Raw genomic sequence first — 13649 nt, 5'->3', positions numbered from 1 at the left:
GACCCTCTCCGTTGCGTTCGATGGCAAAGCTGGGGGGGGGGCGGCACAGGAGGCAAGGTAGTGGGGGGGGGGTTGTCTCTCTATTTGGGGCTGCTGGCTGACCTGGGACCCCAGAGGGGAAGGAAGCCCCTTGCCTTCAATAGGGGATTTATGACTGTCGCAGTCTGCCGGGGGGGGGGAGAGGGGGGGAAGGTGGGCGGGAGGCGGAGCGTTTCCCGAGGAAAAGGGGGAGCGGGGAGAACCCCAAAAGGAAGATCTGCAGCCTGGGAACGGAGCCTAATCTGCACCCCGTGGAGCGGAGCTTTCCTTTCGCGTGTCCGTGGCACTTGCGGGGAAGGGGGGGAGACTCCTCCGTCCCACCCCCCCACCCGGATTTGGGCTCCTGTCTCCCCTCTGCCAGCCTGCAGGGCGGGGCCGGGGCTAGGAGGCGGCGGTGGATTGGCCGGAGCGGAGGGGGCGCTAGTCCGTCGGGGGGAGGGGATGGCCGTCCGACTGAAGCCTCGCCTGGACGGGCTCAGCCTCGCGGGCGTTACGTGTCTCCCCGGCCGAAAAAGAGGCACCAGGCGGCTGGAGGGAGGTGAGTAGCCCACGCGGGGAGAGCCGCGGCAGGACGAGCTACCGGCTCTTCTCCATGGGGTTTTTTGGGGGGCGGGGGGCGTTTTGAGCAAAGGGCGACGAAGCTTCCATGGCGGGTCGAGTCGAAGCCAGCGGGCTTTCACTGCGGGCGAAGGGCTGGGGGAGGAAAGGAAAGGAAAAGAAAAGGAAAGGAAAAGAAAGGAAAGGAAAGGAAAGGAAAGGAAAGGAAAGGAGGAAAGAAGGAAAGAAGGAAAGGGCTGGAGGAGGAAAGGAAAGGAAAAGAAAAGGAAAGGAAAGGAAAGGAAAAGAAAGGAAAGGAAAGGAAAAGAAAAGAAAAGGAAAAGAAAGGAAAGGAAAGGAGGAAAGGAGGAAAGGGCTGGAGGAGGAAAGGAAAGGAAAAGAAAAGAAAAGGAAAAGAAAGGAAAGGAAAGGAGGAAAGGGTTGGAGGAGGAAAGGCTTGCAAAGTAACGCTTCGGGGGGTCGCGATCCCGAACAGAAGAGGCGCTGGCAGGTCCTCGCTTTGGGGACTAAGCCTGGCACGCTCGCCCCTTCCATCGCCATAACTCGGCTCCGAGTGGAGAAGGTCCCTTGGGCGGGACACACGGAGCTAACACGTCGCGTGGAAGCATTGCATCAGAAGAACCGTTCTGTTCGCGTGTGTTTTGTCAGCCTGTACAAATCAGGTTCGGAAAACGGGGGAAAGCCCCCTCCCGCTTCCTCCCCAGGGTCTTCTTAGGAAATGTCACCCTAAAAATGCCACCACACCAAGTCCAGAGAATTTGGGAAAAGAAATTGCAGGTCAAAGAAAAATTTCACTTCTTAATTGAGAGCATTGATTGATTGATTGATTGATTGATTGATTTTTATTTATATGCGGCTTACAACTCAACCAGGGAAGGGGGGTACAAACAAGAATTTAAAACGACATAAGCATGGAATATATTTAACTCAGGGCATAATTTAGCAAAGATAGATGGGGGAAAGGAATATATTTTAGATCATTCTCTGGGGTCAGCAAGGAAAAGTTAAAAAGTTGATTTTTTTTTTTAGTATTATATTAATATTTATAGGCCGCCCTTTTCCCCGCGGGGACTCAGGGCGGCTTGCATAAAATAGGAGGGGGGTATAAACAATAAACATAAAACAATACATAAGAGTTAAAATAGTACTCAACATTCTGGTTCTGCTTCACCCCTGGAAAGGCTCACTGGTTCCTAAATTGGATTATTATTGTCATAATGTAAGAGTCCCTTGCAGCCTGAACGTGTTAAGGCGGCTCCTGGATGAAGCACATCTGCTTCATTTGATGTTCAAACTTCATATCCTGCAATTGAAATTGGACATTTGAAGCTAGCCAAGATGGCTCATGTAATAAAAACAATATGTTTTATGAAATAGAACTAGAATATTAAAAAAATTCCAGGTGTAACAAACCATGACTGAAGACTCTTCAAGGGAGGAGGGGAAGAAAGTCCCCTATCAATAGGCTACTGTTTGAACATGTTGAAAGGAAGCACACATGTCAGGATTGTATAGATTAGTGCAGTGTTTCTCAACCTTGGGGACTTTAAGTCCTGTGGACTTCAACTCCCAGAATCCCCCAGCCAGCGCAGCTGCGCTGGCTGGGGGATTCTGGGAGTTGAAGTCTGCAGGACTTAAAGTCCCCAAGGTTGAGAAACACTGGATTAGTGGGTACTTGTGGCTGAATACCTGAGCAGGTAATCATTTCCTATAGATATCTCTCTAGGAGACAAGAGGTAGAAACAGGCGTACCCAGCTGCCCTAGGTAAATAGTGCAGAAAAAACAAGAACGGGGCTCATCCTATTGCTCTGTCGGTCCCTTCAGTCCAAAATTCCTTTAGACTGAAAGCAGATTTTTAGAATTTTTTTTTTTTTTTTTTTTAGAATTTTATTAGTATTTGTAGGCCGCCCTTTTCCCTGAGGGGACTCAGGGCGGCTCACACAAAACTAGGAAGGGGGGAATACAGACATTAAGACAGAACATGTAATAAAATAGCAAGCAACATACATTCATCATTCGGGAGGGGTAACTATCCTATCCCCAGGCCTGACGGGCGAGCCAGTTCTTCAAGGCTATGCGGAAGGCTTGGACGGTGGAGAGGGTACGAATCTCCACGGGGAGCTCGTTCCAAAGGGTCGGGGCTACTGCTGAGAAGGCCCTCCTCCTTGTAGTTGCCAGCCGACACTGGCTGGCCGATGGGATACGGAGGAGGCCTAATCTATGGGATCTTATCGGTCGCAGGGATGTAATTGGCAGAAGGCGGTCTCTCAAGTATCCAGATCCACCGCCATGTAGGGCTTTATGGGTGATTAATAGCACCTTGAAGCGCATCCGGAGATCAACAGGCAGCCAGCGCAGCTCGCGGAGGATAGGTGTTATGCGGGTGAATCGAGGTGCACCCGCAATCACTCGCGCGGCTGCATTCTGCACTAGCTGAAGTCGCCGGATGCTCCTCAAGGGCAGCCCCATGTAGAGCACATTGCAGATGTATAAAAGTCCCTGATTCCAGATTGTGCAGCTGGGTAAATCGGTTTCAATCCTAGTTGAAAAACTCTCTTGACAGCTGTATCTCTGGGGCAATGGCTTTGTGTGGGGATCATCTCTTCAGGAATCTGTTAAGTTTACAGATCACTCTCGCGCATCGCAGTGAGTCGTGATATGAGTTGGTGTAACATGTTTAGTCACGAAGTAACAAAAATATTTTGCGTGTTGTGATATATAAATCCAGAATGCAGAGTCCTAGCATGTCCAGATGGACACTAAAGAAATCAGGCTATGGATACAGTGAAAAAGATACTGTAAAAATGATCAAAAAACAGATCTGGGAACAACTAGAAACAAAGTTATAATAGCAATAGCAGTTAGACTTATATACCGCTTCATAGGGCTTTCAGCCCTCTCTAAGCGGTTTACAGAGTCAGCATATCGCCCCCAACAACAATCCGGGTCCTCATTTCACCCACCTCGGAAGGATGGAAGGCTGAGTCAACCTTGAGCCGGTGAGATTAGAACCGCTGAACTGCAGATAACAGTCAGCTGAAGTGGCTGCAGTACAGCACTCTAACCACTGCGCCACCTCGGCAAGCTCCATAACTAGGATGAGCCGTGGTGGTGCAGTGGTTAGAATACAGCATGGCCGGCTACTGCTGACTGCCAGCCGTTCGGCAGTTAGAATCTCACCAGCTCAAGGTTGACTCAACCATCCGTCCTTCCAAGGTGGTTAAAATGAGGACCTAGATTTCTGGGGCCAATGGGCTGGCCCTTAGAGAGGGCTGTAAAGCACTGTGAAGTGGCTAAGTGCTAGTGCTATTGTTGCTATTGCTAATAGCCAGCACGGGTTTGAAAAACAGATATTGCAAAAACAATTTATTTCATTCGTTGACAAAGTGACTAAATTAGTAGACCAGCAAAATGCTGTTGAGGTAGCTTATTTAGAGTTCAGCAAGGCATTTGACAAAGTAGACCACAACCCTACGTCTTGGTAAGCTAGAAAAATGTGGGATAGAAAGCATCGCCCCCAGATGGATTTGTAACTGGCTCATAAACCATACTAAATGAGTACTCCTTAATTACATCTACGTGAAGGGAAGTGAGCAGTGGGGTAGCACAAGGTTCTGTCTTAGGCCCAGTACTCTTCCATATCTTCATAAATGACTTAGATGAGGGAATAAGGAGCCGAGGTGGCGCAGTGGTTAGGGTGCAGTACTGCAGGCCACTTCAGCTGACTGCTATCTGCAGTTCAGCGGTTCTAATCTCACCGGCTCAAGGTTGACTCAGCCTTCCATCCTTCCAAGGTGGGTAAAATGAGGACCCAGACTGTGGGGGCGATATGCTGACTCTGTAAACCGCTTAGAGAGGGCTGAAAGCTCTATGAAGCGGTATATAAGTCTAATTAATAAAATAAATAAATAAAATAAAAGGGGAACTCTTCGAAATTGCAGATGACACTCAGGAATAGCCAACACCCCGGAAGACAAGCTCGGGATCCAAAAAGATCTTGACAGATTTGAACAATGGACCATATCTAACAAAATATAATTCAGTGTGGAGAAAAGCAAGATTTTACACCTGGGTTGGAAAAAAACAACAAAGGTATAGATTAGGCAAAACCTGGCTCAAAAACAGTAATTTGACAGCGACCTTGAAGTCCTCGTGGACAATCACTTAAAGATAAACGCGACGGCTAATATAATCCCTAGTTGTATAAACAGAGGCATAGAATCAAAATCACATGAAGTATTAGTAGCGCTTTATAAAAACTCTAGTAAAAGCACAGCTGGACTACTGCAACCAATTTTGCTCGCCATACTACAAAAAAGGTGTGGAGACTTTGGGAAAAGTGCAAAGAAGAGCAACTAAGAGGGAAGGAAGGAGAGAAGAAAGGAGGGAAGGAAGTGAAGGAAGGAGAGAAGGAGAGAAGAAAGGAGGGAAAGAAGGAGGGAATGTAGGAGAGAAGGAAGGGGGGAGGGAAGGAGGAAAGGAAGGGGGAAAGGAAGGAGAAAAGGAGAAAAGAAAGGAGGGAAGGAAGGAAGGAGGGAAGGAAGGAGGGAAGGGGAAGGAGGGAGGGAAGGAAGGGGAGCAGGAGAGAAGAAACGAGGGAAGGAAAGAGGGAGGGAGGGAAGAAGAAGTAGGACTGTTGTAAGATAAGATGGATCTATGGGATGTTAAGAAAGCAATCTTCAAGTATATTGTCAACAGTAGGGAAAAATTGTTATAAATACATATTATTAATAACAGTTATGAGATCATATAATTGTGAATGTATATATGAAATTGATAAAATTAAAATAATTAAAAAATAAATAAATTATTTTTTTTTTTAAAAAAAACTAAGACGATTAAAGGCCTGGAGACTAAACATGAAGAAAATGTTGCAGGATTTGGGTTTGGCTAGTCTAGAGAAAAGGAGGACTAGGGGTGACATGATAGCAGCATTCCAGTATATGAGAGGCTGTCACAAAGAGGATTTATTTTTCAAAGCACCAGAGGGCAGGACAAGAAACAATGGATGGAAACTAATCAAGGAGAGGAGCAACCTGGAATTAAGGACAAGCTTCCTAACAATGAAGACAATTAACCAGTGGAACAGCTGGCCTCCAGAAGTTTTGGGCTCTCCATCACTGGAGTTTTAAAGAAGGGGCACTAGACAATCGCTTGTCTGAAATAGTATAGGGTCTCCTGCTTGAGCAGTGGGTTGGACTAGAAGACCTCCAAGGTCCCTTCCAGCTCTATTCTGATGGATTGATTGTTTGGAGCATCTAATATTTTCTGATGTGTTCACATAACACAGAACTTATCGGGCCACAGTTTAACCTAGTACAGTGATGGCAAACCTTTTTGGCACCGAGTGCCCAATCCGGAATGCATGTGCATTTGTGTGCCAGTGCTGGAGTGCTGTAAACCTGAACACTAGCTAGCTGGCACACACGTGTCTATTTTGGGGGCAATTTTGGCATCTTTTGGGCATTTTCAGGTTGTTTTGGGGCCATTTTCAGGCCAATTTTCAGACTTTTTCAGGCCAAAAACAGCCTGAAAATGCCCCCCAAACAGCCTCTTTTTTGGCCATTTTGGGGGCTGTTTTCTGGTGCTTTGGGACCCACGAAGACCAGCTAGTGGGTGCTCACCGGAAACCAGAAGAGCAGTTGGTGATGCCACTCGTGTCCACAGAGAGGCCTCTGCGTGCCACCTCTGCCCCCCCCCTGCCATAGGCTCACCATCACGGACCACGTATATTGTGCAAATGCATTTTGTGTGGTTGACAAAGATTTATATGCATATACATTTGTATATAACTCAGGCAATTAAATGCTGTGAAAACCCCGCGGCTGTCTCTTGAAATCCTTTCCATACGTGATGGAAAACTAATCTCTGACAGCCACGGTTATATCGTTTTTAATCATTCCAAATTTTTCCTTATGTTCCTGATACATTCATTGTGGATCCAAGTCATTAGTAGACTTTTGAAACAGATTGCAACATGCAAAGTACGCTTTTCAAATGCAGCCGTTCCATTTGAATGGGCTGAGGGAAGCAACATAACCCTCCATCCAAAACAATAAGGCTTATCTGCTTAACCATCTTGCAGAGCATATTGTTTTTCTGATTTGTGCTGTGCTTTTGGTAAAGGGTGAGAATGGTGCACAAGAATATATTTTATGCCTCAATAAGTTGAACTGTTTTTCTTTGAGAGCCAAGGTGGCGCAGTGGTTAAATGCAGCACTGCAGGCTACTGCTAGATCAGCAGGTCAGCGGTTCAAATCTCACCGGCTCAGGGTTGACTCAGCCTTCCATCCTTCCGAGGTGGGTAAAATGAGGACCCAGATTGTTGGGGGCAATATGCTGACTCTCTGTAAACCGCTTAGAGAGGCCTGAAAGCCCTATGAAGCGGTATATAAGTCGACTGCTATTTTTTTTTTTTTTTTTGTTGTTAATCTGCAAATCCTTTGAATACCCATTAAGAGTATTTTGTAACAACTGGCCAAATTTAATTGTGCAAAGATTAAAGATTAGACTAAAGGAACAGGCAGTTCTTCTGCGAGAGTGATGAACTTCTTGGCGCACATTCCAGCAGGGCACTGCTTAAATATCAATATTCAATTTTTCTGGTTTAAAACTGCAGTGTTTCATATCTGAGTGTTGAATGAAAAATAATGCCTCCAGTGGGCAGTGACTTGGTCTGTGTCTTTATACCCACCTTCCTGACTTCTGATTGTCCAGGAGCCTTCTCAAGGCCTTCTTCATTGCTTGTGACATCGCAGTCTTAACTCCTTCCGCCATACAGCTCAGACTTGATGTTATAAGATGCTCATCTATCTGAAGATAAGAGACAAAGATGAGGAGTGTGGGAGGCAAATTAAAAAATGGATAAGAATTGAAGCCCTAAAGAGGAGAAGAGATGCTGGATAGAAAGAATTGCCCTTTAAATATTGAAGTAGCCTGACTGTAAGCTGAAAGAGGCAGAAATAAAATTCGAGTTTCGAGTTTTCGAGTTTCATTTTATTTATATGCCGCCCTATTCCCAGCGGGACTCAGGGCGGCGCACAAACCCAAAGAGGGGAAGGGAAACACAAAAGCTACACAAAAAGTACAGGGAATTTAAAACAACCAACAGCCACACGATTCGAGAGGGGAAGGGAACTCATCGACCCCAGGCCTGCCGACACAGCCAGGTTTTAACGGCTTTTCGGAAGGCCTGGAGAGAGGTGAGGGTCCGAATCTCTGCGGGGAGCTCGTTCCAAAGGGCCGGAGCTGCCACAGAGAAGGCCCTCCCCCAGGTAGTGGCCAGATGACCTTGGCTAGTAGAGTAGACGGAACCCAGAGGAGGCCTAATCTGTGCGATCGAATCGGTCTTTAGGAGGTAATTGGCAGCAGGCGGTCTCTCAAGTACCCAGGTCCAATACCATAAAGGGCTTTATAAGTGACGACTAATTAGATTAGTCTAAATTAGATTAGTCTAAATTAGATAGGGGAAATATTAGAATATAAATGTTTATGGAATGAATATAAATAATAGCTAGAAAGATTAAAAGTTTATGTTTGTTAGGCATTTTTTGTTTATGTATGTTTAAACAATATAATGAGGATCACATAAATTTGATAAATGTGGTAGGGATTACTAATATTGTTACTGCAAATTGGATTAATATGAATGATACCCAGAACCAACTCTGTCTACACACAGTATGGATGTGTATTTTAACAACAACAACAACAACAACAACAACAGAATTATTGTGTGCGTGAATAAGCAGCGAGAAAAAATGACAAACTACCAGGACTTGCAAATTGAAGTTGAGCGACTGTGGAAAAAGAAATCGTGTGTTGTCCCGATTGTAATTGGAGCCCTTGGAGCAATACCTAAAGGGCTACCTCTCTTATTTGAAAATTCTAAATTAATCGGACTTGAACATTCTGATTCTACAAAAAAACCGCCCTACTTGGAACAGTTTATATCCTCCGACGTGACCTTAACAGTTCCTGGTTAGAACTCGATAATCAAAATGAACTTTAGACTTAAAAAATGTGCTATATTAACCATGCAGCGACGAAAAATGGGGAAAAAAACAGAAGGAATAAAACTGGGAAATGGAAATATAGTGAAAGCATTAGCAAAGGATGATGGTTACAAGTACAAAGGCATATTGGAAGCAGATAACATCTTGAATGGAAAAGTCAAAGAGTCAACGCAAAAGGAATACATCAGGAGGGTCCGCAAAATATTAAAATCAAAGCTGAATGGTGGAAACATAATTAAAGCCATTAATACATGGGCAGTTCCAGTGATACGCTACTCACCTGGAATCATCAACTGGACTTTGGCTGAACTGGAAAACTTGGACTTTTGAATATGTACCACGCTTTACATCCCTGAAGTGACATTGACAAGTTGTACCTGCCAAGAAAAATAGGGGGCAGGGGGCTATTGCAAATCCATCAAAGTACAGAAAAATTGCTGCAGGCTGTGAAAACGGAGAACAGCATAAAAACAACAGAAACAAAGGCAGAATATAAGGAAAAACAGCTGGATGACAGATTAAATAGATGGAAAACCAAAGCTTTGCATGGACAGCACTTGAAAAACATTGAAGGAAAATGTGATGACAACTTGACATGGGCATGGCTTAAGATGGGAACTATCAAGAAAGTAACGGAAGGTTTAATACTGGCTGCTCAAGAACAAGCACGACAAACTAATGCCATGAAAGCAAAGATACAAAAATCCAGACAACCCAAACTTTCGACTTTGCAATAACAAAGTCAAAACTGTTTCACATTTAATATGTGAATGCAGCAAAATTGCATAAACTGATTACAAAGCTAGACATGACTAAGTTGCTAAATTAATCCAATGGTCATTAAGTAAAAAAAATGATTTACCTGTATCCAGAAAGTCATGGGAAAATAAAGTGGAAAAAAGTTATCGAAAATGAGAAGGTGAAGATCTTGTGGGACTTTCGAATACAAACAGATTGTCATTTGGAGCATAACATGCCAGATATCACAGGCCGAAGTGTACAGTTTATTGATATCGCTGTTCCTGGAGATACCAGAGTCGAAGAAAAAGAACTAGAAAAAATAATGAAATATCACGACCTGGCCATCGAAACTACGCGGCTATGGATGAAGCATGTAAAAGTGATATCTATTGTCATCGGGGCACTTGGTACCATGTCCAAAAATGTTATAAGATGCATCAACAAATTGCAGCTTCCTGCAATAATACCAGCAGAACTGCAAAAAACTGCAACATCTTATATTTTAAGAAGGTACTTGGTTGATACCTAGGACGCTGGCAGCACACCGTATCAACCATTAGCACCAGTCACTGGTATTTGTGATACATTTTTGAATGTTCAGTTGGCTGAGTTTTATGTTTAATGAATAAAGTATAATAATAATATGTTCATCTATCTCCCAAATTGAAGGAATGCTTTGTGGGCATCTTGTGGCTGAAATCAAGAAAGAACTCGAAAGAACTTTTAGGCTAGATGAAGAGAAAGCTTTAAGAAGCTTGCCGTTGTGGGAAGAAGTGTGGCGTTTAGGTGAAAAAGAATACAGGTAATGAAAAACGTCATGAGGATTATGGCACTTTCCTGTTTTGAAATCAAGCTATCCCTATTTAAATAAAAGTTATAATGGTGGAGGCACTGCTTTAAATTCAGCCCTCTTTCTCTCTGTTTAGCTCCTCAAAGTGGGGAACTTCAGAGCAGTCACGTGTGGAGATGTGTTATATGTGTCAACAAGGTTTGGAGTCTAATTGTAAAATTAAAGCTTTCTCTTAGAATTATATAACTGGATGGCATTCCAGAGACTTTAGGATAACAAAGCGCTCTGTGTTTTTTTGCTGATTGTATTTTAGAGGCTCTGTCAGTGTTTCTCAACCTTGGCAGCTTGGTGGTCTTCAGAATTCCCCAGTCAGCATGGCAGAATTGTGCCATTTAGCGATGGAATTGCCAGTCCCAATTGAAGTCATTAAGTGAGGAGTACCAGTGATCTTTGCTCACAAAGGGGTGGGATTAAAAGAAAAGGTCTCCTCCGTTTTGCTGGCCCTCTGGGAAGGAAGGAGTGGAACCACTCTGCATATTTAGCAAAAGGAAAAAAGACGAAGGGATCTGGATTAGCTGAAGGTTTAAAAACATTTAAAAGGATTTCCGAGCGAAGAATGGGAACAGGATGTCTTGTGAGCAATAGTACTGTATAAGAAGCTTGATTTCAGTTTAGGTGAAAGGCAAGCTTTAGAATAAACTCATGACTCTTTCTGAGGAATTTTCAAGTAAAGGGGAGACAGCCCATCTTCCAATGACCAGCGGCAAACAATTACACAGCTTGGATTTTGCTATTTTATCGTTGGGCGTTGAGGTTGAATGCTACAAGTTTGCCTTCTGATCTTTGAACACTTAGAATCACCTGTGTGATACGGGTGGCCATACAAACCATATACAAAAATAGATTAAATGAATTCCTGGGTTTTAAAAAATGAATAGACATATAGAATTAGCTGTATGTTCATTTGAAGCAAATAGTTACTTAGTACGTGTACTTACTCTGAAGTAAGGTAAAGATAACGTCAGCAATCCAGTGTGCTAATGACTTAACACAGATTAATAAATCCACGCTGTAATCACAATATGGATTATCATGGGAGTCGATAGGTCTGTGGGTGAGCAAAAACGTTTTGACAATTAAACTGTGATGCTATTGGTGGGTGAAAAAGGAACAAGGACTGAATGGTTCATCCTGATATTTTCCTCCACTATCCTTTATTATTAGTATTATCTGTCCCTTATTATTAGTAGCCAATTAGGAGTATTAGTAATTGTCTGTTGTTTATTAGCAGTGATCAATTTTAGTAGGGGGCCTTTCAAGGTGGCGCAGTGGTTAAATGCAGCACTGCAGGCTACTTCAGCTGGCTGCAGTTCTGCAGTTCGGCTGTTCAAATCTCACCGGCTCAAGGTTGACTCAGCCTTCCATCCTTCCGAGGTGGGTAAAATGAGGACCCGGATTGTTGTTGTGGGCGATATGCTGACACTGTAAACCGCTTAGAGAGGGCTGAAAGCCCTATGAAGCGGTATATAAGTCTAACTGCTATTGCTATTTTCTTTTTTCATGTTCTTAGCCCTACATAGAACTGGTTTCTTCTTTGCAAGATGACTCTGCCAATTTTCTGGCTGTATTTTGGTTTGCCTAGTCGTTTTTATATATTATTAGTTCTCTTAACTGTCTCCCTTCAGAATCCATTTGATGTCCTTGTAATTTTTTTATGTGGTACATATTGTCTGCTGTCCCCATGTTTATTTGCCTCGATTTCTCTTTTCTTCTGAGAGAATTTGATTAATCATACGTTGGCCACCTTCTTGAGGAATTTAACATTCTGGCTGAGGTCCAGCCCAACACTCTCACATTTTTTTCAATGCTTCCTTTTGACACACACACACACACACAAACACACCAGGATCCAGTTTTGACCGTCTTCCCTTTCCCAATATGACAAAACCAGATTTAGGGAGAGTTTTTCATCCTACAACTATTTATTTTCTCTGTCTTGTTTTGCCATGATTTTCAGTCTTGATTCTTCGATCTTTTCTCTGTTTAAAAAAATTGGCCTTTTTTTGTCTCTACCCTTTATTCGCTGGCTGGGGAATTCTGGGAGTTGAAGTCCAGACATCTTCAAGTGGCCAAGGTTGAGAAACACTGGTCTAGCAACTCCATTTTTCTGCTCCGAACAGACCCTTTCGTCTACTTGCAGGTGCTGCTGAAACTCAATGGAGGACTTCACCCGCTTGGGTTACTGCATTGTGGCCGGCAGCTTCGTAGCCTTCCAGTTCTCCTTCTCAGCCCTCAGCCCTCAGCTGTCCTTGTCCTTGAGCCCCAGCTACTCCAGCCTCCCTGCGGTCAAGCAGAGTGAATGGAATTCCAGGTAGAGAGAGGCTCTGGTGGATGTGGCTGGACGAATGGTTGCGAGATTTGCGGTTCCCTCACCTTTCCACTGTAAGAATCTCCATGGAACCTGAGAGGTTTCCTTCCACGCCTAGGGCGCTTCGCACAGAACAGTCGCACGCATATTGCAAGAGAGAGATTGTGTAGTTAGTGTTGCAATTATAGAATAACCCTTACGTGTTTCTCCTCTCCAGGTGTGTGTCTACTCTCCATGCGGTGATTGTCGGCCTCTTCTGCCTCTACATCCTCTGGTATGACGATGCTGTAAATGCCAACCCCATCTGGTAAGAAATAACAGGCAATCAACTTGCATGCATGCCTCCGTGGGGGGCACGCATATATAGATTTGGCTGCCTGATCTCCGCTGGCAAGAGATAGAAAGAGAGGAAGAAGAGGAGGTGCCTATGATTGTTTTCATTGTGCTGAGAAGCACAAGGACTGTTTTATGCTGAAAAAGAATAAGCCTTTGTTCTACTTGGGTTTTAGGATGTGAGGGGTGGAAACAGGGTCACTTCAGGCAAGAGGATCTGAACTGGCCTTGGCATTGAGCCTAAAAAGGTGCCAACACTCCTGGCCAAGCCATAATCACGCCTTTCTTTAATCCCATTCCACGGGTGCTCCATAGCAGTGTTTCTCAACCTTGGCAACTTGAAGATGTCCGGACTTCAACTCCCAGAATTCCCCAGCCAGCATTCGCGTATAAACAATTCAGTGCCTAGGACAGTGTTTCTCAACCTTGTCAACTTGAAGATGTCCGGATTTCAACTCCCAGAATTCCCCAGCCAGCATTCACGTATAAACAATTCAGTGTCTAGGACAGTGTTTCTCAACCTTGGCAACTTGAAGATGTCCGGACTTCAACTCCCAGAATTCCCCAGCCAGCATTCACGTATAAACAATTCAGTGTCTAGGACAGTGTTTCTCAACCTTGTCAACTTGAAGATGTCCGGACTTCAACTCCCAGAATTCCCCAGCCAGCATTCGCTGGCTGGGGAATTCTGGGAGTTGAAGTCCGGACATCTTCAAGTTGCCAAGGTTGAGAAACACTGCTCCATAGAACTATACCTCCTGTTTCAATGAATGGGCTGAGCTGATGGGAGATTCTATAGCTAAG

General features: G+C 44.2%; 1 protein-coding gene and 1 long non-coding RNA gene across 5 annotated transcripts in view; one reads left to right on the top strand and one right to left on the bottom strand.

Moving 5' to 3' along the window:
• The first annotated feature begins 238 nt into the window (after positions 1-238).
• The window catches only part of LOC106542449 (TLC domain-containing protein 4-B), a 28469-nt gene continuing 15058 nt past the window's right edge, over positions 239-13649 (top strand). The window contains exons 1-4 of one of the 3 annotated variants that reach the window (XM_087711050.1): positions 239-577; positions 10024-10156; positions 12345-12515; positions 12730-12819. In XM_087711050.1, the coding sequence (XP_087567176.1) occupies positions 12361-12515; positions 12730-12819 (245 nt within the window). In that variant the 5' untranslated portion in view covers positions 239-577; positions 10024-10156; positions 12345-12360. Of the gene's footprint in view, positions 578-10023; positions 10157-12344; positions 12587-12729; positions 12820-13649 lie in introns of those variants that run through there. The other 2 variants (XM_087711051.1, XM_087711052.1) reach the window with 2 other exon arrangements.
• On the bottom strand, positions 1784-12843 carry LOC148048418 (uncharacterized). 2 transcript variants are annotated; one of them, XR_015696089.1, is made up of 3 exons: positions 12713-12843; positions 7293-7411; positions 1784-1900 (listed from the first exon to the last, which is right to left on the bottom strand). It is a non-coding gene; the product is annotated as an uncharacterized LOC148048418 (long non-coding RNA). The 2 variants fall into 2 exon arrangements; XR_015696090.1 differs by lacking the exon at positions 12713-12843 and adding an exon at positions 11143-11220.

The sequence above is a fragment of the Thamnophis sirtalis genome, unplaced genomic scaffold, assembly GCF_051295495.1.
Source record: "Thamnophis sirtalis isolate CommonGarterSnake01/CBP01778 unplaced genomic scaffold, rThaSir2_p1.2 scaffold_3, whole genome shotgun sequence".
NCBI lineage: Eukaryota > Metazoa > Chordata > Lepidosauria > Squamata > Natricidae > Thamnophis > Thamnophis sirtalis.
Note: the sequence above shows the minus strand (reverse complement) of the source record. Positions and strands in the feature narration are given on the sequence as shown.